The sequence below is a fragment of the Trachemys scripta genome, chromosome 4 (assembly GCF_013100865.1).
Source record: "Trachemys scripta elegans isolate TJP31775 chromosome 4, CAS_Tse_1.0, whole genome shotgun sequence".
Classification (NCBI taxonomy): Eukaryota; Metazoa; Chordata; order Testudines; family Emydidae; genus Trachemys; species Trachemys scripta.
Window position 1 is genome coordinate 55707498 of NC_048301.1, and position 24634 is coordinate 55732131.

At 41.3% G+C, this 24634-nt stretch overlaps 1 protein-coding gene across 1 annotated transcript in view; it reads left to right on the top strand.

Annotated features, from left to right (window-relative positions):
* Positions 1-438: 438 nt before the first annotated feature.
* SPRED1 (sprouty related EVH1 domain containing 1) overlaps positions 439-24634 on the top strand; it is a 109047-nt gene continuing 84851 nt past the window's right edge. The window contains exon 1 of the mRNA XM_034768960.1: positions 439-1600. Coding sequence (XP_034624851.1) covers positions 1569-1600 — 32 coding nt within the window. The 5' untranslated portion in view covers positions 439-1568. The remainder of the gene's footprint in view (positions 1601-24634) is intronic.

Sequence of the window (24634 nt, forward strand, 5' to 3'; positions counted from 1 at the left end):
TGGGAGCAAGCTCCTTGTAGATTAACCATTCCCTCCTTCGTGAACAGAAGCAATTGCAGTTTAGCCCAGCAGCACTCGGTGAATACCGTGCAATGTTTTGTGGTGCAGCAATGCAACCTCAGCACTAGCGCTGCGTGCATTAACCCGGTCCGCCCCCTTGCAGTGTGGCAGCAGAGCCCACTTTATGAGCAGAGTAACAGATGAGTGTGTGCCATGTACACGCTTTGTGCTGCACCAGGGCAGCCTCCCTGCCTGCCAACGTCTCCAGTCCTTATGGGAAGGGAACAGCACCGACCGATCCAACTTTGCAGGACGGGAAGCGAGTTGCCTGCACTGTGCACGGGTTGCCTTACAGCCCTGCAGCCTCTCTGGGCCCTCACCCTCCCAGGCCGTGCAGGCAGGCAGCAGCTCCAGCTCTCTTGCTAACTCTCTTCAGTTCTCCCTCACATACATACAGCCACAGGCTCTCGCTCTCTCGCACACACGCACTCAGAGGAGGGAGAGGGGGTCGCTTGCAGTGCTTTATAGATCCCTCCGCGTCTCTGCGAGTGTGTGTGTGACACCGACAACTCCTTGGGAAGTGAGTGGAAGGGAAGGAACTACTTTCAGGAAACTAGCTTGCCCTGGAGGCACTGAGAAGGGAGGCGCTGCAGGCCTCTCCAGCTGCTGGCGTGGGGGCGCCCGAGGGGATTATTTTCTCTGCCGCCCCCCTCTCTCCCCTGGTTATTTGGAATCAAGCTGTGGCGGCGGAAGGAGCCTGAAGTCAACGCTTCCGCCCAGTTTTCCTGCGAGGAGGAGGTGGGAGGAGAGCGCGGGGCTGCGGCTAATGGAGTTGCTGCTGCTGGGGACGGAGCGCGGCTGCTGAACTTATCGCCGGCTCCGGCTGGGGGCTTCTGCCTTCCGCCCCTCCGCGGGACGCCTGCTGGCTCCTTCCCCCCATTCCCCCTCTCCTCACACAAACAGCCGTGACGCATCCCGCCGCCCCATCCCCCCCAGCTGCCTCACAGCGCCTCCCCGCTCCACCCCCAGCCCGCCCGGCTTCTTCCCTGCTCGGGGCTGTTGCTCGCTGCGGGAGGGGTGGGTGATTTGCCCCCCGCCCCTTCCTCCCCTCTCGGATCGCAGCCGCTGCTGTTCGGAGGAATTTGTGCCGCGGCTGCCCAGGGGCGCGCTGCGAGGGGAGAGCCCGCTCGGCGAGGAGGAGGAGGAGGGCACTGAAGGTAGCTGCATCGGGAGATGAGCTGCAGCAGGAGGACGGCGGCGCGGAGTTCACTGCAGCTGGGAGCCTTCCTCTTCCACCAGCGCCAGCCTGTTCCCATTAAAGACCAGAGGGGCTGCGGCTACCACCCTCGCTGAGGCAGGGGGCTGCGCTCCAGCGCCGGACAGCAAAGTCCCTGCGGCTCTCGGATAAAAGACTTGCCCCTTGCCCCTCCAGCCTTGATAGTGATTCTCGTTGGGGAGGCAGATCTGGGGGTTAACAATGGTGAGGTTTCTGGTGAGTTCCTGCTGCGCCCTGGCTGCGTCGGTGCTGCTGCTGCTCCATCTCGCTGTCGGATCACGGTGAGGAAAAAATGAGCGAAGAGACGGCGACTTCTAACAACGAGTAAGCAAATATTATTCCTCTTCTTCGGATTCCTCTCTTTCCTGGCTCCCCTGCCTTTACATTTTGGCATTTCAACGCTGCATTGCTCTAGCTTTTTGGATCTGTCCCCGTGTGTCTGTTTATATTGCGCGTACATGCATAGAAACCCTGAGGGTCTCGTCTTGTGTTTTAGGAGCTTATTTCATAAAGATGGGGAGCCAGTCTCTATGAAAGTGCCGTGCAATTACAGCATGACAGAAAAGTGGCCAGGTAGTGGCGGCGGCATGTGTTGAAGTTGGGGAACGGTGGGGGTTTAATGTCCAAACAGATATCAACAGTGCACCCCACTCCTCCACATGCCGCCTGGGATCAGATCTTATCTCCTAGATGTTCCACATGGAAACTAGTGTGTGGGAGCTTCATCCTGTAGGAAACTGCTCCTGAATTTTAATTGGATGAGTCAGTTAATGTAAATAAAGTTTAAACTTTTCCCTAAGGCTTTCTTTGTTTTTAAATGATCTGTTGGGACTTCTTTTTTAAGGGGAAAGCAAGTCTATTAAATTTTTAATGTACCTAGCTTGGATGAAATAATTCGGCCTCATGTGGTTTTTATATATTTGTCCTTCTGAATTTAGTCCGTGATACTTACATTTTGGATGGAGGGGAAGAAATAATATTCTACTAGTAAATGTGTCTTATGGCGTTCAAAAACAGAAATGCAAAGTGTTTTGCGGTAGGTTGATCTCAGTCTTTATCAGAAACATTTTGCGTAAGGCTTACTGTTGGCTCTGACTGCTACAGGCTGTGTAATCCTTTCCAGAATAATGACTTGCAATTTAGTCATTTGCTGTAATTTGTTTTACGAGTGATGTGGCTCGTCATAGTGCAGAGACAACTCTTGGTGATGGAAAATAACCGTCTTGTGCTTTTAAAAAAAATGTTTTAAATAGCGAGTTAATATATATGACAAAAATGTCATTGGCAGCGGGAGGCAGATTGTCATTTGCATGCATTCCTCTAAATAAAACCTTCATTCCTTAAGCTATATCTCGTTAAGGAAAAGCAGTTTTCTTTTTAAAACATTGACTACGTTTTCAAAGTTGGATAACAAGAGTTTTGAGAAATCCTGAGCTCCAGTCTGTAAAGCACGAAGCATTACACTGAGATGGTTTAGAAGGTGAATTGCTTCAGTAACGAGGCAGAAGCAGTCGCCATGTTTTCTTTTTTGTGAATCGTTCTAATTTGCATACCACAATCTCCATTCATAAAAAAAAAAAATTAAACCACCGTCACCGTTGACATTCAACAAGACCTGCCATGCAAATTGTATAGGCCTTTTCCTGCACGTCAACGGACTGGTTATTGTAGGAAGTTTGAACGTTAGGATTTCCATGTCTACTTGTATTTTTTTTAAAAGTTGCTTGTTGACAGAGTTATGTGGGAAATATCAGCTCGGGGAGGTGCTGGGAGCACGTGATCTACTCCATTCATAAAATACCTGGCTGTCCATTCACTGTGCAGTACACTGTCTGTGCTAAACAGACTTGCAGATTAGATCTGCATAGACAGAGGAGAGACTAAGAGGTTTATGTCAGAGTGCAATGGGGGAGAGACTGCTTATTGTTAGCGAGCCTGGAGAAACCTGTACATTTTGTTGCTGGTTTTCTTTTTTTGTTTTTGTTTTTGTTTTTAAAATAAAGATTGCATTCAAAGAGAGACATTAATCCAGAAATCACTTTCTTTTATTAAATTTCAAAATGTATTAAGGAAAGGAGTGTTAAGAAGATAGAGTAATTTCATCTTTAGGAGTAGTGAATCAGAAATAAAATACTGAAAAAACAAATTCACCAGTGCATTTTGTTGCATTGCTTTCAAGACAAAATATTAACCATTTTGCCAATTCCCATTGCAATAAACAATTCAGATTACTTTTTATGATATCGGTATAACACTACTATTTATTTCCATATCAAGGAATATCAGATGCTAGTGTTTCTAATAAGTCTAACCTTAATGAAATGATATTGGCTTGAAAATAACATCTCAGATAGTGCTGTATCTTCTGTTAACAAATGCCTCAGATGGCTAAAATTGAAAAGTCAATGAAAAGGAAATATTTTTCTATTTTTGTGAATTTTACAGCACTTCTGTATAGTCACTTTCCTATTTAGACAGCCTTTTTTTCTCTCTCTCTCTCGCTGAAAAGACCTTTTTTAAATATCAAAGGAGCAGAACACTTTTTAAAAAAAAAAATTTGAACCAATGTAGAGGATGCTGTATGAGAAATTATATTTTTAATTAGTCTGTTTAAAAAATTTTGAGCATCCCAATTAAAAACAATATTCAAGGGCACTTAGGCCTTGGCTACACTTACCCGCTAGTTCGACAGCTGGAAATCGAACTTCTGGGTTCGACTTATCGCGTCTAGTCTGGACGCGATAAGTCGAACCCGGAAGTGCTCGCCGTCGACTGCGGTACTCCAGCTCGCCGAGAGGAGTACCGCGGAGTCGACGGGGGAGCCTGCCTGCCGCGTGTGGACCAAGGTAAGTTCGAACTAATTCGAACTAAGGTACTTCGAACTTCAGCTACGTTATTCACGTAGCTGAAGTTGCGTACCTTAGTTCGAATTAGGGGTGTAGTGTAGACCTGGCCTTAGTTGTTGGATTCTAGTTACCCAGCCACAAAACAAGTTGAATCTGGTTACCTGAACCCCTTGTTAGAAGTACTGAGTGGGTTGCTGTGTTAAAATGCTTATGTACAGTGTTGATAAATTATCCAAACAATATATTTAACAAATACATGACAAATGCTTTTTAGAGGGATTGGGGGAGTTTTGTTGTTAACAGACCAGCAGAATGATGTTTGAGTGACTTCAACACTTTATCAGAAATGAGGGGTATTTCAGTTTGTGTCCATTTTTATTTTTTCTATATGTTAATGTAAAAACTTACAAGGCACTGTCAACTTAAAGATCATTTTTCTGTGTGAACAGCTTTTTTACCTACTATGGTTGTAGGTAACACTCAAGATTACTATAACTGAAAAATTTAAAACAACCTCTAACTTTTTCATTTTGTTTAATTTGTGGTTTGACAGCACTTAGTTTTACTATTTCACCTGTTTGTGTGTGTCTTTCACATAGCAACAGAGGAGAGAACAACATTATTACCTTAATGTATTCATCTACAAATTTCTCTTCAAGTAAAGGCAAATACGGGTACTTGGAAAGACATTTTGTTGCAATGTAAGGGTATGTCTGTACTACCTGCCAGATCGGCGGGTAGTGTTCGATGTATCGGGGATCGATTTATCGCGTCTCATCTGGACACAATAAATCGATCTCTGAATCAACGCTTGTAATCCACGTCCGCAGGAGGAATAAGAGGAATAAGCAGGGGAGCCGTGGCAGTCGACTCGCCACCGTGGGGATGGCCAGGTAAGTCGAGCTAAGATACTTCGACTTCAAGTTGCGTATCTTAGTTCGAACCCCCCCGCTAGTATAGCTCAGGCCTAAGTAACTGAGAACTATGGTTGGAGCTTGGTCAATAGTCTTTGTGCTTGCAAAACTCCCATTCATGCAGAAGGACTAAAGGATTGAGCTATGTGTTTTTGTTTAGAGCTTGATCTCATCTAAGAATATATTGTATCTTACTGTAAATGGGGTCCGTGAAATAAAAGGGCGTGAAAGTTAAAAGCTATATCAGGTGTCACTGCTTCTTGTATTTTTAAATGAATATGTAGAAGGCAGCCATAGAAAATTCTGCTTATTATGGATAGGTATTTTTGTAGTTGGGCAAATAGTTTTAGTTTTTTTGTGTAGTTTTTGTTTTAATTTTCATCTTTGTGGTAAAGGGTGAGCAAGTAGATTTTTGTGTGTGCTGGGCCTGGCTGGGACTGTTTTCATGGCAGTTTGACTTGGCTGATGGACAATAAAAAGAAAGTTGAATTGTTTTTGTCATTTTGATATAGTGGAAGAGTGAAGACTTTTCTTGATGCTCTTGGACATAATAATGCTGGTTTGAGCTATGCATAACGTGAACAGGCACCTTGCAAAGTTTTACTCTCTCCTGTATATACCTCCATTCTTGACCAGAAGTACCCCAATAATTCCATCACCGGGCCTCCATTGAACAGAATAAATTTACTACTAAATGGAGAGAGAAGGTGGGTGAGGTATCTTTTATTGGGCCAACTTCACCCACCATGTCTCTGTAATATACTGAGACCAACACGTCTACAACAACACTGCATATGAGAGTTAAAATTAAGTGGCATTATTTGTCCACATTAAAAAATCACTAAACTTGGATGAAATTATCAAACTCATTTTGTAATACAATGCTGTTTTAGGACCCATTAGTCCAAAAGTAAGTGACATCCTACTAGCAGTTTTTTCTCATTATATCCTATTGTTGCGTATGTTAGTTGTAGGTTGCCCTTTAGTGAGAGAAGTGGTGCCTGATTCTGCAAGCCCTCTTTACTGTTCTTTCTGAACTCAATTTTGGGGGTCATTTGTGCATATTGTAGGCTTGTACATTTAGGCTCTGATTTGTAAATTCTTCTGAGATTCTTATGGATGAAAGGTGATCTTGTGTTCATATAACCTTCTCATTTCCTTTAACTATCAAGTCATAGATTTCCCCGGTTAAATATATTTAATTTTTTTTCTTTTATGATGGAGGTATGTTGCTGTCCATAGTTTGACAATGAACGGACAGTGTTATCAGAGAGGTATATCAATCTGTCATGTCATGGCAGATCTGAGCTATCCAATTGCAAGACATACACACGGAAGGCTCAGTGTGGAGGGAAAAACGTTGGGTCAGATGCATCCCCCAAAACTAGACTAGCTGTGTAAAAATAAAATTAGGTTATACAAAATCTAAAACAAATGTAAATGGTTTCCTAGAACTTTAAAATAAAATTGCAATAGAATTAATATTTTTAAGTATCTCCTTGTATTTCCAGTCAAAATATTGAATGATTAGGTTAATATGAGACCTTGACCCTGGCAATGAAACTAACTGGTCTGTTTTCTTTCTTTCTTTCTTTCTTTCTTTCTTTCTTTCTTTCTTTCTGTATAATGCATCTTTGCAACTTGCAAACATAGAAAAAAAATAGATTTCTAAAATTCTGTCACTTTTAATAATCTGTTTGTAGTACAAGTAAGATGTATATAAACTGAGAGATTTTAAAAATGTAAATTGCTAGTGTCCCTTCTGAATTCACTAATTAGATTTTCACTGCCATTTTATAAATTGTTTCTTTCTGGGGCATAATTTTGTTTTGGAGTTCTGGAGAATCCATTCCAATTTTATTGGCATTCTCATACTCTTTACTTGGCCTTATGTCCCAGCTATTACTCTGAAGGCAAATGAACTTTCAGGTTACATAATAATTTGAGAAGTCAAGAAAAAACACTTATGGGTCAGCTTTACCAACATTCCTTGATTGTTGTGGTATCCCAGAAAATTTTTTTCTGGGATGTCACAGTAGAACTGGAAAAAGAACAGGAGTACTTGTGGCACCTTAGAGACTAACAAATTTATTAGATCATAAGTTTATGCTTATGCTTATGCTCTAATAAATTTGTTAGTCTCTAAGGTGCCACAAGTACTCCTGTTCTTTTTGCGGATACAGACTAACACGGCTGCTACTCTGAAACAAGTAGAACTGGAGTCAGTGGCATTATTTGGAGAAAGAAAGTTGTTTGTTTGTTTTTTGTTTTTAAAGGTGATTGTGTTACATCCAACAGTTGAAATGAATAGTAGGGACATTCAGTATGTATTTTGGAAATTAATGACATTTATTAATGTTGGCCCTGATCAAGTGCAGAGGGGACTATTAATGAGTAAAGGTTAGGTGTATGATTTATGTCTGCAGGACTGAAGCCTCATTTTGCAGGTCTTCTTTAATTTGTCCTTTAGTCATTTTCTGCATATCTATAAAGGTATATGCAGGTTAGTTCTTTATTATGACAGATATTTGTGTATATGCTGTTTGTCTGTTCTGCATATAATTACTGTCTGTGTCCATGCATCTCTGTAGCACTACTGAAATTTATATGTATAAGTGCGTGGAGATGCATCAGTTTAATTAACAAAGTGAACTCTGAGTTTAAACATTTAAGGTTTACAATTTAATTTTAAGTCTGAAAGAATATCAAGTAAATTTTAAAATCCTAATTTCACTATGGATCAACATATGATACTGTTCTAATTTTCCTGCTTATAAAGGCAGGATGGGGAGCTTCTCTGCCTAGTTTATTGTGATAATCTTGAATTGGACATGGAGAGAGAATTTATTAGGGAGAGCCAGTGTCAGCGTAAATGGATTAACAGAATTCAGAGGTAGGAGTGTGAAAAGTTAATGCTGGAAATGATGAAAACATAATACATCACAATGTTGAAATGGAAGGCAAAAAGGGAAGAGAATATAAGGGTGGATTAAAAATTAATAGATTTTTTTAAAATGATTTTTTAAAATTTAACAGGCTATTTTTAAAAATAAATCTATTTTAAAATTGGATATTTAACCTATGTTAAGGCCTAAATTTATTATAATCTATTTTAAGCTAAGTACCAAAAATAATAGTAAGCAGTAACTGTCTGCTTCAGCCACCGTTCCAGAGGACATACTTCCATGCTGATAACTAGTTCTGCCTGATAACAGTCCAAAGCAGTGGGGACTGACGCACGTTCACTTTCATCAACTGGGTCAGATGCCACCAACAAAAGGTTGATTTCCTTTTTTGGTGGTTTGATTTCTCTAATTTCTGCATCTGAGTGTTGCTCTTTTAAGATTCTGACAGCATGTTCCACACCTCGTCCCTCTCAGATTTTGGAAGGCACATCAGATTGTTAAATCTTGAGTTGAGTGCTGTAGTTATCTTTAGCAATCTCTTATTGGTACTTTCTTTGCATTTTGTCAGATCTGCAGTGAAAGTGTTCTTAAATCGAATAACGTGCTGGGATGTCATCCGAGACTGCCATAACACGAAATATATGGCAGAATGTGGGTAAAACCACAGAGCAGGAGACATACAATTCTCCTCCAAGGAGTTCAGTCACAAATTTAATGCATTATTTTTTTAACGAGTGGCATCAGCATGGAAACATGTCCTCTGGAATGGTGGCTGAAGCATGAAGGGACATACAAATGTGTAGCATATCTAGTATGTAATACAGTGCCGGCCACAAAAATGCCATGCCAATGCCTGGTCTCACTTTCAGGTGACGTAAATAAGAAGTGGGCAGTATTATCTCCCGTAAATGTAAACAAACTTGTTTGTATTTGTGATTGGCTGAACAAGCAGTAGGATTGGGTTGACTTGTAGGAGCTATTTCTAATAGGATGAGGTCTACTAGTTCTACAGCCTTGAAGGGCATTGTGACTCACTAACTACAAGTAATCCTTCCTTTGTTTAATAAAACAGCATTATATATAACATTGTTTGATAAACCTTTTTTCTTATGTATCAGCACATTTAAAGTAGTTTCATTTAATAAAAATATGCTGGTTTTGTGCATTTGTAATTTAATCTGTATTTCCATTCAAAGAGAACTTAACACAAATCAGAAGTAAAATATTAATCATCTAGTAAATAAGAAATGCGTCATTCACCATTTTCTAACATAAAAATGTAAAAATTGAGAATCTGGATAAATTAAGTTAAAATATATAATTACTGACATTACACTTGTACACCTATATCCTCCTGGTTAGTGCAAAAAAAAAAAAAGGGGGGGGGAGATTTATCATAAAGGTTGTTTAGTTACAAATAAGTATATTTTAATGGTTCCCAACCAATGAAAATCAACCATTCTTTGGGGAAATAACTAAAAGTGCAATTGCAAAACAAGATTGAAATTATTTATTTAAATATAGGTTTCCTACTTGCTGATTTAAATCAGGATTACGTTGGTGATTGTGTTGCTTTGATTTAAATGAATCTGCCCTGCAGAGAAGTGTTCTTGTATTTAAAAGACAAGGGACAGTATTTAATTTATACAAAAAAAATCAGAAAGAAATTACAATATGTATAGAGTTTTAATGTAAGTGACATAAAAACATCACATAAAGTGGTATGGAATTTTGTGCTGGCCTAAATATACTCTGCAGATTCCCCCTGGGTTAAGTATGTTTCAGGGAATTTGGACAGAACACAAGCACTACCATATTATATTGGACCTAAGGTCCATCTATTCTATTACTGTCTCTCGGACAGTGGCCAATACCAGGTGCTTTAGGGGTAGGTGTAAGAATCCCACACTAGGTACTTCTGGACTATTCTGCCCCTATATTAGATCTCATCATAATTCTAAATTGATTTAAGCCATGAAGCACGATATCCCTTCCACACAATTTTTATCTTCAATTATGATAAATTATTGATATTAACATCCCTTCTTGAATCTTGTTAGTTCTTGGCCTCAACTTCCCATGGCAATGAATTCCTTGGTAATTCCTTGAATTGCATTTGAATTTCCCACCTATTAATTTCATTGAATGTTCCCTTGTTCTTGTGTTATGAGACAGGGAGAACAGAAGTTCCTGATTCACTTTCTTTATGCCTTTCTTTATTTTACATACTTTTATCTTGTCCTCTCTTAATCATCTCCTTTTCTAAGGTAAACAGTCCCAACATTTCATCCTTGCTTCATATGAAGAGTTTCCATATCCTTGACTCATGTTGCTCTTTATTGAAACCCACTCTAGTTCTGTTGTATCCTATTTAAAATGGGATGATGAGTAATATACCCAGTATTGCAGATGAGACCCCACCACTGATGTAGAAAAAGCATTTTAATTTTAGTATTTATCACAATCCCATTCTTCATGCTGCTTAACATTTTGTTCACTTTTTTGACCACAGTCTCACACGAAGCAGAAGTCTTCATTGATATGTTTACAGTGATGCCCAGATCTCTTTCCTGAGGAAAGAAAGAAATCTTTAGCACAGCATACTAGAAAAGCTTACTTATCAAGCAACTGAGAGTAATAGGTGGAATAGCTTATTTATAAAAGAGCTATGCTGCATAAGAGTAGCATAGCAAAATATGGATCACCTTGGTTCTCCTTTTCATTTATCCAGTATTGGATAAGAAGAGAACAAGTTTTTGACTCAAGACATTAGCTTAAGAAGAAGCAGTTGGTGATTAAAAATTGCTGGTCCATATCTCCCAGTGGCTTTTGTTGATATATGCCACTGGGAACATGAATATGCTGTATGTCTTTATCAAGAAGGATCTGTAATAAAGACCAGCCTTTAGATCTAGGGAGGGCTTTAAACACATTTTATCAATGTAAAGACCAAGACAACATTTTTTGGTCTTGAATTCATCTAATCCTTACCTACCATTCTCATAATCATAAGACTGTAAGGTACCTCAAGAGGTCATCTAGCTCAGTCCTACCTTGAGTGCAGGGGACTAAGTATTATCTAGATTCTAGGTCATCCCTGTCAGGTGTTTGTCTAACCTGCTCTTAAAAAATCTCTAATAATGGTGATTCCACAACTTCCCTAGTCAATTTATTCCAATGCTTAACTACCCTGACAGGAAGGTTTTCCTGATGTCCAACCTAAATAGCCCTTGCTGCAATTTAATCCCATTGCTTCTTGTTCTAAGGTTAAAGGAGAAAAACATTTCTCCCTCCTTCTTGTAACAACCTTTTATGTACTTGAAAACTGTTGTGTTCCCTCTGAATCTTCTCTTCTCCAGACTAAACAAACCAAATTTTTTCAATCTTCCCTCATAGGTCATGTTTTCTAGACCTTTAATCATTTTTGTTGCTCTTCTTTGGGCTTTCTCCAATTTGTCCACATTTTTCCTGAAATGTGGTGCCCAGAATTGGGCATAATACTCCAGCTGAGTCCTCGTCAGCGCAGAATGGAGCGGAAGAATTACTTCTTGTCTGTCTTAAAACACTCCTGCTACTATATCCCAAAATGGTGTTTGGTTTTTTTGCAACAGTGTTACACTGTTAACTCATATTTAGCTTGTGATCCACTATGACCCGCAGATCCCATATTGTTGGTCCATTATTTCAGTTTATAAGCTATAAAAAATGGTGGCTTGGATACTATTTTATTTCTACTGTTGGCCTCCCTTAAGGTAGACAAGAATTAATATCAGTTTCTTCAAGTATGTTCTTGAAGGGGGGAACATGCACTTAAGTGTTCTAAATACTGCAGTTCACTATGAAAAGCACCTTTAGTAGTGAGTGGTTTCCTGCATATAATTGTCATCCTGAATAAAATCCCAACTCAGTCCAAGTAACGTGGGAGAAGGAAAAAAAAATAAGTAATTCCCAAAGTAATAAATCATGATAATTGTATTTATAGATTCTGTCAGTCGTGCGGAAATAGAAAAGAACACATGAACATTAAAAGCTTCTATTCCACTGGTTCATAGTGCCACCACAGATTCATTAAAAATAGATTAAATAAGTGTATAGCAAGCTTGAAAAAGCTGCACTTAAACTCAGTAGTTTGGGACCTAATTCCTTTACAGGCAGATAGACCAAAAACCACAGATGTCTTAACTATATCCTGCTTCCTAGCACTGACAGAACTCTTTTTGTGCCACAGATGATTATCTCGGATGTACTTGCTTTTGAAGATTTATTTTAAAATATCATTAGAGTTTAACACAAGTAGACATTACAACTATATTGTTTTATCTTATGATCTTTGTGTTAACTTGAAATGGAAAAAGTCCATGTGTTGTAATTTTAGTGCCTCTTCTGGAATAATGTATTGCTTCTGACAACGTAGCATTTGAATAAAGTGATTAGTGATATGATGCCACAGAAATGTAAGTAGTTAGGTTCTTCCCCTCTGACAAGCACAGATTTTAGTTGAGTGAGCAATGTAAATGACCAAATAATATGATCCCAATGTATGTCACAGAAGAACAGTACCAGAATTTGAAATATAATTTATTGTAGTTAAAGAAAGGAGATGGAGGCTTTCAAGCATAAGAATAAATGCATAAAAGTAAAAACAGATGATGTGTTCCCCACCCTTTACAAGGTTCCACCCCAAATTCCTAATTAGTATATGCGTATTTTGAAAATCTAAATATTTCTCTATTTAAAACAATGAAAGGAATATTGTTAACTTGCATTTGTTCCCATATTTAATTTTTATAAGCACAAGCTTCTCTAAAACCTGTAGAAATGCTTTCCTGCCCATTTTAAAATAACTCCATAAAGAACAATTTTAAACAAATAAACATTCACCTGTAATGTGTGACATCCCATCACTGAAGCTGAGATTGATTATGAACAGAAATGAAATTGATTTGATATTTTTTTCCCCCCAGGAGCTGAGACTAATGCAGAGAGTAAACAAGAAGCACAGTGAAGAGTAAATTGGATTTGTAAAATGATCTTCTTAATTTATATTATTGTTAGTAACATAGCTAAATAAGTTTGTTAAAATAATAGTTTTTTAAAACGGACGTGTCCTGTTTTTAAAAGGCTAAAAGAGAATCAATAAGATGTAGCTCACAGCATGATATACTGCCTGTGATTTCCCACACAGGGAACAGCAAAGCCCTGATTTGGTAAAGGGGCAGGTCCTGAATGGCAGCAGGAGTGGCTTCTGCCATGCCATTGACATTCAGGAAGGTAGGGGATAAAAAGGGCAGTGGGGAATGGGAGCACTCAGATTGCTCTAATTTATGGCATCTTTATGTGGCTGCCTGAGGGTGTGGCTGCAGTCCAGAATTACTGAAGTGCTCCATGCTCTGGTGCTTCCACTCCTGCTCCCAGCAAATTACTATGCTGGGGCCATGATGGAGGGGCAGCATAGCAGTATGTTTGCCAGCTCTATGCCGGGGGACTCTTTCTGTGGGCCTCTCTTCTCCCCTTACAGCTCCTTATACATCTGGAATGTTATAAAGGGGTAGTAGCAGGGATTAGAATCTGGTCCCAGGTCTCCGGTAGGATTTATTCGATTCTTAATTATACTGCCTTTGAGAATGAATATGGTGAAGCTATTTGTTTGGCAATGCTGTCTTTCCCCACTTTTCCAGAAGAAATAGAATCCAAAATTCCCAATTCCCTTCATTCCTCTGTCTATCAAATACTTTTAAGGCAATGGCAAAGTGTGTCTTAAATCCCCTTCTGGCCTCCAGAGGATAACTGCCTACTTCTGTTACAAGGTACTCATGTAGTTCAAGTGTTAGGTCTGTGCTGTGGCTTTTATTAAAGGTCCTGGGCTCCAGCCCATATGGGCAGTTACTGTGATTCCTCATGATGGCATTTTTGTATTTTCAGTTGAGTCTTTAAAAACACTTGCAAATGGCATACACAGATATGCCCAAATAACATTAATATTGCATATTCAAGCACTTAAAAGTTTGAAAATGCCAGCATTTGCTTATTTAACCTTAGGGCAAGCGCATAAGTGGGAAGACTTCTGACAGGTTTGCAGAGTCTGGAATAGAACCCTCAAGTACAATGCCTTAAACACAAAGAAACATCCTTCCTCTTCTTGCAGCCCTCTGCCTCATTCACTGTTCATCCTGCAGACAGAATGAGGCAAGAGTAGAACAAATAGCATGTGATCATATAATTAGACTATCATGTTTATGGTCAAAGGGCAGAAATAGGGTTTCTAGCCTTAATTCTGACACTATCAAACTTCTGAGTAATGTTCTTTGAAACATTGACCTTGTCCTAATGGTTTTTTGTATGTAATTTAGACAGAATTTTACTCTGATTCTTTTCCTCATATACTAATAAAAGGCTCTTTTGTTTACTGCAGTTTTCAGATATAGGTGGTGTTACTCTTGGGCAAGTCTGTACAATACCCTGTAATATTTCTAGCTAGGATTGTTGTGAACTGCTTCTTAAAACTTTTCGGCTTGACTGTACTTTTTCTGTGCATAAAAGGATATTTTAATGCTTACCAGGAAGCTGAGTTATTACATATCAGTTTGGAAGCTCACCTCTTCCCCCCGATCTCTTATTCACCCATTCCTTTCTCTTTCATTGTGGGAAAGTTTTTACTCTTAAATATGCTTTAGTCATATTCTTTTTAGTCTTCCTAAAACATTAGTGTGATGAGGAGAATCACACAAACATTTGAGCTTTGTCTTTCTGCCTAATTGGTAGTGCACACCTGACAGAAGCACACTTTACAGGTAAGGGTTAGGGCCAGCATCTTTTACTTTATCCACTAATTTGGTGCTTCATTTATTGGGTTCTCTACAAAACCAGTGCCAGGCCTCCCTTTTTTTTATTTTCTGGGCGTACAAACCACCTTAGCTGAAGTAAATGAGATTTCTGGGTGCTCACCATCTCTAAAACTAATAAATAGATGTTTTAAAGGAGATCTTAAACACTAATGGACACACTTGAAACCTTTGGCCTTCCTCTGTTTTTTGCTGATATCAGTGAAAGCATATTGAAATGATTTTTAAGAGATGGTGAGCACCCAAGAGGTCAGAAGAAGCTGGTGGGAGCTGCAGATACTCAACGCTTCTAAAAATCAGGCCCTTAATGCATACAAAATAACTAGAAAATAAGTCCTGTCGACTTAATTCCCCTTAACCTGTGCCACTCTTCAGGAAACTTAATTTTTTAGTAGGCAAGTAACAAATGTTGAAACTTAATCCTGATAAGGTTTCCAGTATGTTATCATCCTTTCTGTATGTATCCTGAACGTCTCTAGTTTAAAACAGCTAAGAGATCAATACTATGTTATCATAAACTTTAAACATACTCTTGTAGAGCCTGCCTGTTTCCCCCCCCTCCCCCCCCACACACACACACGCACACATTTCATGCAGTGTTACTATGGCAGTAGGGAAAAAATTCTGCATGTTAACAAGCCCATGTTAGGTATTGGAGGTTTTTCACAAATCAGTTAAGTGCTTGCCTGGGGCACTGAAAATTGAGACTACAAAACAATAAAAGCCACTTACTAACTAGAAGTGGCAGAAACATTTTAGAGATTGGGAAATCATGCTCTACCATTTGATATAGACACTTCAGTATTCTATGCAGTGATACTTTTTTGGATATAGGAGTACTTGTGGCACCTTAGAGACTAACAAATTTATTAGAGCATAAGCTTTCGTGGACTACAGCCCACTTCTTCGGATGCATATAGAATGGAACATACATGTATGTTCCACGTGGGCTGTAGTCCACGAAAGCTTATGCTCTAATAAATTTGTTAGTCTCTAAGGTGCCACAAGTACTCCTGTTCTTCTTTTTGCGGATACAGACTAACACGGCTGTTACTCTGAAACCTGTCATTTTTTGGATATGGTTTTCAAACAGAAAAGTTGGAACAGTGTTGCTCTATATATACATCTCTACCCCGATATAATGCGACCCGATATAACACAAATTCGGATATAACGCGGTAAAGCAGCGCTCCGGGGGGGGGGGGGGGGGGGCTGCGCGCTCCGGCGGATCAAAGCAAGTTCAATATAACGCGGTTTCACCTATAACGCGGTAAGATATTGTGGCTCCCGAGGACAGCGTTATATCGGGGTAGAGGTATATTTTGTATTATAGGCAAGCAGCACAGAGCATTGATGTGAAGGGAGATGCTTGCGGAAGTATTTTATGGGTATGTTTGTCTTTAATGCAAAAAATACACCTCTCTTTGTTTTAAAATGTACCTTGCCCCTTACTAAGTTCTTGGAGTTTTAAGTGTACAGTTATCAGTCTCTAGTTTTTGATGTTAATATGTCTGCCTTCTAATGCAACAAAGATAGACTGCACCCACATTAGTTGCTATGAAGTAAGGTGAAAATCATTACATTTTCATTTGCTAATTAATATCTTGAACAGGGGCTTGTGTACATTGAGCAGTTGTTCCAGAATCAGGTAAAGTGCTACCTTATTTCAAGTGCTGTAGCTATTCAAGATTAACTCTCTGTGCGGACACTCTTATTCTAGACACTCTGTACGTTGGTCACTTTCCCCAGAAAACACCATCCTGGCCACTATGGATGTAGAAGCCCTCTACACCAACATTCCACACAAGCCGTCAGGAACAGTATCCCCGATAATGTCACTGCAAATCTGGTGGCTGAACTTTGTGACTTTGTCCTCACCCACAACTATTTCACATTTGGAGACAATGTATACCTTCAAGTCAGCGGCATTGCTATGGGTACCAGCATGGCCCCACAGTATACCAACATTTTTATGGCTGACTTAGAACAACGCTTCTTCAGCTCTCGTCCCCTAATGCCCCTACTCTACTTGCACTATATTGATGACACCTTCATCATCTGGACCCCTGGAAAAGAAGCCCTTGAGGAATTCCACCATGATTTCAACAATTTCCATCCCACCATCAACCTCAGCCTGGACCAGTCCACATAAGAGATCCACTTCCTGGACACTACAGTGCTAATAAGTGATTGTCCCATAAACACCATCCTATACCGGAAACCTACTGACCGCTGTACTTACCTGCATGCCTCCAGCTTTCATCCAGACCACATCACACGATCCATTGTCTACAGCCAAGCACATTTGCTCCAATCCCTCAGACAGAGACAAACACCTACAAGATCTCTATCAAGCATTCTTAAAACTACAATACCCATCTGCTGAAATGAAGAAACAGATTTGACAGAGCCAGAAGAGTATCCAGAAGTCACCTACTCCAAGACAGACCCAACAAAGAAAGTAATAGAACGCCACTAGCCGTCATCTTCAGCCCCCAACTAAAACCTCTCCAGCGCATCATCAAGAATCTACAACCTATCCTGAAGGACGTTCCCTCTCTCTCACAGATCTTGGGAGACAGGCCAGTCCTCATTTACAGACAGCCCTCCAACCTGAAGCAAATACTCACCAGCAACCACACAACAAAAACACTAACCCAGGAACCTATCCTTGCAACAAAGCCCATTGCCAACTCTGTTCACATATCTATTCAAGGGACACCATCATAGGACCTAATCACATCAGCCACACCATCAGAGGCTCGTTCACCTGCATATCTACCAACGTGATATATGCCAGCAATGCCCCTCTGCCATGTACATTGGCCAAACCAGATAGTCTCTACGCAAAAGAATAGATGGACACAAATCAGACATCAAGAATTATAACATTCAAAAACCAGTTGGAGAACACTTCATCCTTCCTGGTCTCTCAATTACAGATCTAAAAGTCACAATACTCCAACAAAACAACTTCAAAAACGGACTCAAACGAGAAACTGCTGAATTGGAATTAATTTGCAAACTGGACACCATTAAATTAGGCTTGAATAAAGACGGGGAGTGGATGGGTCATTACACAAAGTAAAACTATTTCCCCGTGCTAATTTTTTCCCCTACTGTTACTCACACTTTCTTGTCAACTTTTGGAAATGGGCCATCCTGATTATCACCAAAAAAAAAAAAAAAATCTCTTGTATTTTCCCTCCTGCTGGTAGTAGCCCACCTTAATTGATTACTCTCATTATAGTTGGTATGGCAACACCCATTTTTTTCATGTTCTCTCTCTGTGTGTGTGTGTGTGTGTGTGTGTGTGTGTGTGTGTGTGTGTATATATATATATATATATATATCTCTTCCTACTGTATTTTCCACTTCATGCATCCGACGAAGTAGGTTTTAGCCCACTAAAGCTTATGCCCAAATAAATTTGTTAGTCTCTAAGGTAGGATTACCATATTCAAACATTTAAAAAAGAGGACACTCCACGGGGCCCCACCCCCAGCCCTGCCCCAACCCCACCACTTCCCCGCCCCCAGTCCAACCCCTTCCCCAAAGTCCCTGCCCCAACTCTGCCCCCTCCTCCTGAGCACCCTGCGTTCCCCCTCCTCCCTGCCACTCTGATCTTGGTTGGGAGTTGCTAAGTGCTTCCCTGCTCCCCACTTGCCCTGCACCCCCCCGGCCCCTGCAGCCTCTGTGCTTCCTGCTCCCCACTCGCCCTGCAGCCCCTGCACCCCCCTGCAGCCTCTATGCCCCACCTGCCCTGCTCCTCTGCACCCCCTGCCTGCCCTGCCCCTGCGCCGCCTGCCCCTCCAGCCTCTATGCCCCTGCCTGCCCTGCTCCTCCTCGTCCTGCAGCCCCTGCACCCCCCCGCCCCTGCAGCCTCTGCGCCCCACGTCTGCCCTGCCCCTGTGCCCCCGTACCCCTGCAGCCTCTATGCCCCTGCCTGCCCTGCTCCTCCTCGCTCTGCAGCCTCTGCACCCCCCCGCCTGCCCTGCTCCCCCGCTCACCCGGCAGCCTCTGCCTGGCAGGGGCTTCAGACGCTCAGTGGCGACCGGGGCAGCGCGGGTCCCTGCAGCCCCGGCACACGCCGCACTCTCTGTCCCACAAGCTCCTTCCTGCTGTGCGGGGTGACGGGGCCGCAGGAAAGGTTTCCCAGTGGCTGGGGAGTCCCCGCCCGTGAGGGAAGCCTGAGCCGCTGGCTGGGCCTGGCCTCCCGTGGTCCTGCGGGCTCTGCTGGGGCGCGCGGTCTGCCTGGCATCTGAGGGCAGCAGCGGCCCCTTCACTGCCTTCTGCGGCGGCACCCCTCCCTTCCCCCGCCCGAGCTTGCTACAATGTAGCCGGGTGGCTGGGCTGCGCTGCGGACCCTGCGGGTTGTGCTGGGGCCAGGCGGACCCTGGCTTATGCTGCCTCCCTATTTCCCCGGACATGTTCAGGTTTTTGGAAATTCCCCCCGGACGGGGATTTGAGTACCAAAAAGCCGGACATGTCTGGGGAAATCCGGACGTATGGTAACCCTGTCTAAGGTGTCACAAGTACTCCTCGTTCTTTTTGCTGATACAGACTAACACGGCTACCACTCTGAAACTTGTAAAGCTGTTATCCTAGTGCATTATCACAAGCTAGGAAAAACCCTATTGTCAGTCAGCCTGGGAAAACAAAAAATGGGCCAGACAGTAAAATTTAATTTCTTCATTATTGTAAGGTCCACACTGCAATTTGTGCACCATATCTACTGTAATTTTCAGGTCAATTTTATTAACTTTTTGATTTTTATGAACTCAGTCTCCAGTTATTTTATGAACTAAGGGTTCTATTTTATGCATTAATGTGGTACAAAGTGTGCCTTACTGGGTTTATTACATTTAATAAAATACTTAATGGTAAATGCAGGTACATGCGGGGAAGATTTTTTTTTTTTAAGGAAGCTTATTCTAAGTCTTAAGGGCTTCTTTCTGTTAAAAGGATTGTCAGCTTTTTCAGCTCTCGTCTCTAATTTACCTGTGACTTGTTTTAACTCCTACAGCGCCTCTTTTTTTTCCCCTCCTCATAAGAATTTATTGTTTCTGTAAGGGATTTCCTTGGGCATCTTTAAATGCTAAATGTGTGGTTTTGTACTGTGCTGTGTCTTTTCATCATCCTGCAGTAGAAAATGAGTTTCAGTGTTAGAGGAAGGCCTGTAGTGCAGATCTTGGCTACTAAATAGAGCAGCTTTTCTGTTCACCTCACAGCTGCTAAGTGTTTTATTTTGCATCTGTTACAGAGGATGGGTTAGTAACTGTTAGTAACTGTCATCATATGAAACAAAGATACAATTTGATTAGTCAACCGGTGTCAGTTGTTAAAACAGAAATGAAGTCAGTTATTTTCTCCTGATAGAGAAAAATCTATTAATTTCCCTTTTACTGAGTATGTGAGAATGTACATAACCTGAATCCATGATTGCTTGGTCTCCTTACTCTGATGTCTGTCTACTTTAAAACTTGTAATTTAGTCATAATAATTATAAGACCATGTTACATTTCTGGAGTTAAATCTATTTGACACATAACCCATATGAGAGAGGCCCTTAACAAATAATGGTGCTTGCATGATAAGGTTTAGTTAATATTAGGATTATAAAACCTGGTTTTAAGGAGGAATTGCAGTTTATATCCTAATGGAAGATTTTTATACTTTTGTTTAAACCACTGTTAAGCAGAAATTTCAAAGTTAGAAAGGTTATCCTAACTTGATCAGCAAGACTAAAGTGTAAGTGTGTGTGGAAATGTGCAGACTGGTAGGACCCTTGAATTACTTTGTCTTAAATTTGATGCCCAAATGAGGAACAGTTTCCACCATCCAGTCCCTCACAGCTACATTGGAACCTGTAAAGCTTGAGGTGCGGGGGTGTTTAACGTTTTGTTTTCCATAAAACAATGCAAAAAAGGTAAAAGAAAATTATGCTTTTGTTGTTGTAGCTAGGTATCAAATCAAGCAAAATCAAATGTTCTCATAATATTAAAACAAAACCCCCCAGATGACATTTTCATCTGTGCTAAAGTACAGTGTTTTCAGGAGCAAAAAAAAAACCCTTTCCCTGATGTCACTTAACAATTAAAATTATTCAGTCATAGCAATTGTGCGTGTAAATAATTTGCTTAAACCTTGCAAGGGGGTGGGGGAGACAGTGAATACTCATTAAGGAGAGAGATATAATTGACCACTGCTACTAGCTTGCTTATAACATTGGTATGTGGTGAAATCTTAAGAATATGTTTGGAGGTTTCATCATTAGAAAAATGCTGAATTCATTTTTAATCACTTAGCAATCAGATTCTCTAGGACTTCATAAATATCATTTAAAAATACTAGAGTTAAGTTTTTCCCTTTGCTTTTCCATAGAATTTTTTTCTCTGAGTCAACAGTAAAAATTGCATTAACTTCCTAATTGTGGGGAGGGAATAAGGATTTGGTCCATGATGAATCCGAATGTGCAGATCAGAGTTATAACCAATTAAATTCCAGTAAGTAATCTTTCCTGTTCTGAAATGTCTTTCCAGATTTAAAGCTCTGATATGCCTTTACTGTCAACACAAAATCTTTAAAAGCAGCTACAGCGACTTGCTTTTCTGAAGTTAAAATGGATGCCACATGCTCATGTATTGACGTTTTTGTGGGTCTCTGAATACAGTTTATTGGACTACTGAGACACTCATGAAGTGATGGGACAGTATTACATGTGGGTCACAAATGGCAAGTCAGTTTACATAGCATACAACTGGTAATAAGAAGGTAGTGCATAATGATTTAATAGATTTTTATGAATCTGAGTGAATTATGTTGCACTTATGGTTTATGCGTAGTTACATACATAATTTTTAATATGATGGAATCAGTCAATGTCTGTGTGCTTTTCCAGAGGGGAATGTGCAGGTGCTGGAGCTAGATTGAGTTCACAAGCTTTTCCTTCTTAACGGGCCCACTTATTACTATAATTGATTACTATTATAAAAGTATTATTATTATGTGCTTATAATTACAGGGGAAAGTAATGGAGTGCAGAAAACAGGGCAAGGTAATTAATTCAATTATTGTTTTGTCATATAACAAAATGAGGTTTGATTACCCTTATTCACAGAAAATGGGCTAGGGCAAGAAACCTGTTTTAAAAAAAAAAAAAAAAAAAAGTATAATCATGTGGGGTTATGAGCACAGGGTCCCCTGCTTTTTATGGTTTTGGGGGTTTTTTTGTTTGAAATACATTCACTTAAATTCACATTCACTTAAACAATTTTAATTAAAATCTAAGCAATAAGTGTTTTAACTGTGATGTTGCAAGTTTGCCCTGCTATTAAAAACTGAATATAGTCTCTGCAACAGAATTGTAAAGCAAGATGATCTAGTTTGAGAGAGACTGGAAATAAGCTCCTCTTAACGTTTCTAGTTAAACTGTCAAGGAAAGGAAACTAACATAATCCTATTCCAGTGCATTTGATCCTAGAGCAAAATCCTAGCGCAAAACACTGCTTTGACTTTATAAGTCATGGGGCTATGCCCTTGTGATAAATTTATTCCCACCCTCTCTGCTAAGGAAGAGGGCATGCTTACCCAGATACTGTCTCTGAGCCTTGTTTGGGGATTCTTTCATCTCAGCTATTAGCTATAAGGTGTCTAAAACTCAGACCTTTCTCCCTCATGAGCTTTGGAAGTGAGGAGAATCTCTCGCCTTCCCCCCCCCTGAGTCTACTATGCTGTACTCCACACCCCACTTCCTCTGAAGGGGTATGTGTTTACTGCTCTACCTACCTCAGTCTCCTGTCTGCTGCAGGTGTGGGGTTGGAGGGTGCTTTACTATTTTGTCCCTCTCTTTCTCCTCCAGCCTTTCTTTTTTTGGGTATTGTTTACCTTTAATAGCACAGTTGTAGTGTAGTGTAGTTCCAGCTACAGATTGGAAGGAAAAAAAACCCTCAAATTAAAGTCAGAGTTACCCTTTTCGGATAGACAACTTGTGTAAAACAGATTCCATCTTATAAAGCCCTTCGCTGGGTTTAGAAGTAGAGTTCAGTAATTCCATACTGCAAATTTGATCGAGTAGTTCTATATGCTGCTGCTTTGTTCACTGCCAGATTTTTGTATGTAAGTTCAGTGCTCTATATGACGAATTCTGGCTCACGTTTCTAATAGAAACTCATTAAGCATTAGTCTTACCAGTTAACCAACCCTAACTGTTAACCCCCGGACACAGCCGTTGTGACCCTGGTCCCCGGGCCCCTCTCCATTTAATTGGTTAACCGATAAAATTTACATAAACTGTTAACATTAAACGGTTAACTTATGGTTTACATCCCTAGTGTAAATAGGCGTATTGGTCTAGCTTGAAATGGAATGATTGTACTATAAAATGCAGTGTTTCATAATGAACGGAGAGTAGTCACTAAATGTGAAGCTATTGATCTGTATTCATTACCCATATTTAAAACTTTTTTAAAATAAAAATTATACATATGAACATAAACGCACTCAATACTATCTACTCTAACTAGTGGAAGACTGTATCTATCCATGTTGATCTAAATAGTCCAGCATTAAAGGTAATTTTTCTTCAAAAGTTACTATGCCCTCTTAAAGGTAAGTTAGGGCTTATCTCGGTAGAGGGGTGTGATTTGCAAAGCACAGTAATGTGTTGCGCTCTAACTGCCCCATGGAGACCCAGCTGGCATGTTCGAAGACGGTGGTCACCAGCCAGGAGATCACAATGGACTGGTTGATCATGGAGCCTCTGACAGTTGGTCTCAGTCACTCCATGATCGACCAGTCCATCACAATCTAGGGTTGGCAACCCTCCTGCAGCTGGCCTCTAACAGTCCAGTAGGGCAGTGGGGCTAAAGCAGGATCCCTACCTGCCCTAACCCCATGCTGCTCCCGGAAGCGGCTGGCAAGTCTGGCAGCAGCTCCCGGGGGGAGGGAGGGTGTCTCTCCACACACTGCCCTTGCCTGCAGGCACTGCCTGGGGGGGGAGGAAGGGTGTGTCTCCACACACTGCCCTCGCCTGCAGGCACTGCCCCTGCAGCTCTCATTGGCTGAGAATGGGGAACTGCAGTTAATAGGAGCTGCAGGGGTGGTGCCTGTGGATGGGGGCAGCGCGTGGAGCCGCCTGCACACCACCCCACCCCTGCTACCAGGAGCAGCTGCCGGACATGTCGACCACTTCTGGGAGCAGCATGGGGCCAGGGCAGGCAGAGAGTCTGCTTTGGCTCTGCTGAGCTGCCACCCGGGAGCTGCCTGAGATAAGCAGTGCCTGAAGCCCATCCGCACCCTGGCCCCAGCCCTGAGCCCCCCTGCACCTCCTCCCAGCGCCCACACTCTAAACCCCTTCCGGCATGCCAACCCATGTCCCATGCCCCTCACACACTCCGAACCTCTTGTCCCCAGCCCAGAGCCCGCACCCACTCCTACATTCCAACCTCCTGTCCCAGCCTGGTGAAAGTGAGGGAGTGTGGAGGAGAGCGAGTGACGAAGGGAGGCGGATGGAGTGAGTGTGGCGGAGCCTCAGAAGGGGCGGGGCAGAGGTGTTTGGGTTTGTGTGATTACAGTTATTTCTACATTTTCTTTAAGGTAGATCCTGGGTTGCACTTAAATTCAAAAAGTGATCTTGTGCTTAAAAAGGTTGGAGATCACTGCTCTAAGACATGCCTAGTTCACGTTAATGTAGTTCTGTGGAGGAACCTTCTAGAGTGCACCAGCAGGGTCTAGATGGGATAGTTTGAGCACAGCATGAAATCACCCCTCTCTGGTGTGCTTCTATTGTAGCACCATGTAGAAAAGCCCTTACTCCAGCTTTGCACATCAATATTGTAATACCATATTG